The sequence below is a fragment of the Pinus tabuliformis genome, chromosome 9 (assembly GCF_031772625.1).
Source record: "Pinus tabuliformis cultivar Carrire ecotype Pingquan chromosome 9, CPIR1, whole genome shotgun sequence".
Taxonomy (NCBI): domain Eukaryota; kingdom Viridiplantae; phylum Streptophyta; class Pinopsida; order Pinales; family Pinaceae; genus Pinus; species Pinus tabuliformis.
The window spans coordinates 531,593,114-531,595,775 of NC_142307.1; the positions used below are offsets into that span (position 1 = coordinate 531,593,114).

Here is a 2,662-nt window from a genome sequence, read left to right on the forward strand (position 1 = left end):
TGAAGTTTTACCGAACGTTCATCTCCGACACCTGTCTTTCCGTGATAAGAGGAACAAGTGACACAATCGACTGCTAATTCCACCAAAACAAAACACAAATGTAGATAGTGAAGAGGGTGGATCGCTCTATCTTTTTGATGGGTCGTTACTCCACCTAATACTCGCCACAAACACTAACATCCTCACCTTACCTTATCGTCACTTGACTTCCCGTGACCCTATGGCGCATATATCTCTCGCTGGTTACATTCATATTCATAATCTCTGGTTTAATTCGATCTGTTAGCCCCTCTGAACTCACTGTTCGATCAAGCAATGGATATTTTAACGGGAACCGCAAGCAACACCATAAACAGCGTTATTATCGTTCCATTCATCCGACAAATCATCCAACAGATTGATGATCTTATTAGCTTGGATGAGAATCGTCAGCTTCTAGAAGCTCAGTTAAATCGTATGAAGAGCCTCTTGCTTGATATTACCAGTCGTTTCAAAGATCAGCAGAAGGCGACCCCAGATTCTCTGAGGAGGTGTTTGGTAAGAATGCAACATTCAGTTGGAAATGGCAGACAGTTGATCCATCGCTCACAACGTCCCCAACAGTGTTTTGACTGTCTCTTCGGCAAGCGGGCGAGGGAAATCAGAGAGTGGACAGAATCTTTTAACGAGCTCTTTGTTGATCTTCAAACCGACTTTTCCATGTTTTGCAGCGCTCAACAGATTGTCTCGGCAGCACCACAACAGGCAGACCTACTACTTCAAGACGAACCAGACACCGGAGTGGTAGGGTTGGAAAATAATTTCGCCGAGATAAACCTTGAGAGGTGGCTCACTGAAGCTCCCCAAGTCCGGATAATCGGTGTATATGGAATGGGTGGTGTTGGGAAGACAACATTGCTCAAGAAGGTTTACAACACGTACAAGGTGAGTCAAGTTTTTGATGATGTTATTTGGGTTACGGTTTCTCAATTTTCAATTCTGGAGTTGCAGAGTCGAATCGCTTATACGATCAATTTAGACCTGGCAAACTGTCCTAATGATGTAGATATGCGGAAGATGAAGCTGTCTGCATATCTGAGAACAAAGAAATTTCTTATGGTTTTAGATGACATGTGGAGAATATTGAATCTGGGAGAATTAGGTGTAGAATTTAACAATCCCAAAGGCAGCAAAATTGTATTCTCTACTCGCAACAGAAATCTGATTCGAGAAATGAGGGCAGAAGAGTCCATCAAAATACAACCACTGTCCAACGAGGAAGGATGGGAGTTGTTTTGCAAAGTGTGTTTTAAAGACGGCCATGTTCAGGATGGTTTCAAACATGTTGCAAGGGAAGTCGCCGACGAGTGTCAAGGTTTGCCCTTAGCAATAAATGTAATAGCCTCAACGATGTTTGGAAACATAGATATAAATGAGTGGAGGCTCGCTTTAAATCAGATCAAAACAGTGGATCCGAATTTTCCGATTATTCATCCTCGGATTGATCAAGATTTGTATCAGCGATTGAGATGGAGTTATGATAGCTTGAGACACGATAATTTGAAACGCTGTTTTCTATTTTGCGCCATCTATCCTGAAGATATAGCCTTTCAGTCTGACTACTTGGTGCAGATGTGGATCGCAGAGGGCCTGGTGAAGAGCAAAGATGCGGCGAATTTGTTGGACACGGGGTATAGCTATGCAAAGTTACTCCGTGATCGTGGCTTATTGCAATTTTATGCACCCGGTTGGAATAAGATTCACGATGTTATTAGGGACATGGCAATATATATAGGAGAAAATGAAGAAAATTGTGTATTTAAATCGGGTCAAATGCTTCAACATTTCCCCGACATCCCAGAGGATTGCAGAAGAATATCAATTTGGGGCAATAACATTACGTCTCTCCCGACGAAGGCACTGAGATGTTCAAACTTGGTGACTCTAAATCTACGGGCAAATGAAGAATTGGAAAAGATTCCAGAAGATTTCTTCCTCAACCTTCCTTGTCTCAGAGTGTTAGATTTATGTGAAACAGGGATAAAATCATTGCCAGTATCCTTATGGCAACTCGAGAAATTGGAGTTTCTCACATTAAGTGGGACTGAAATTGAGCATATCCCTGAAGGCATAGGTAATTTATCTCACCTTCAATTTTTGCGTTTGGGCTATTGTAGAAAGCTGAAATCTTTGCCCTCTAGGATAGGAGAGCTTAAAAATCTGAAGTATGTTAGTCTTCTGGACTGTGATAACCTACAGGTGATTCCCAAAGAGATTGCAATGCTTTCAAATTGTAAAATTGACCCTGATTGGATATTGGAAGTGTTTTCAAACTGACTATGTTAATACAACCGAATCCTTGAAATGCCCACGTCCTTGAATTTTGATATATTTTATGGAATAGTTTTATGTTATTTATATATATAATTTTGAAGAAAAAATAATATCTTTTATTAAAAAATGGAAATTACATTCAATATATGTATCCTGTTCATTCAAAAATATTCTGATAGTTAACAAAACTAAAATACAGGCTTGATTTTCCAGTCTTATCATATCAATAATCTGTATCAACAAAATAAGAAAGAGCATTAAAATATACAGGTCTGATACACAAGCCCTATCATGTCCATGACATGTCTTATAAAAATATAAAGGAGCATTATTATAAACAATAGCCCTC

At 39.6% G+C, this 2,662-nt stretch overlaps 1 protein-coding gene across 1 annotated transcript; it reads left to right on the forward strand.

Moving 5' to 3' along the window:
• Positions 1-315: 315 nt before the first annotated feature.
• LOC149149569 (disease resistance protein RFL1-like) lies at positions 316-2,316 on the forward strand. Its single transcript, XM_089442514.1, has one exon. The coding sequence runs from the start codon at positions 316-318 to the stop codon at positions 2,314-2,316; it is 2,001 nt and encodes a 666-aa protein (XP_089298640.1).
• Positions 2,317-2,662: the final 346 nt, after the last annotated feature.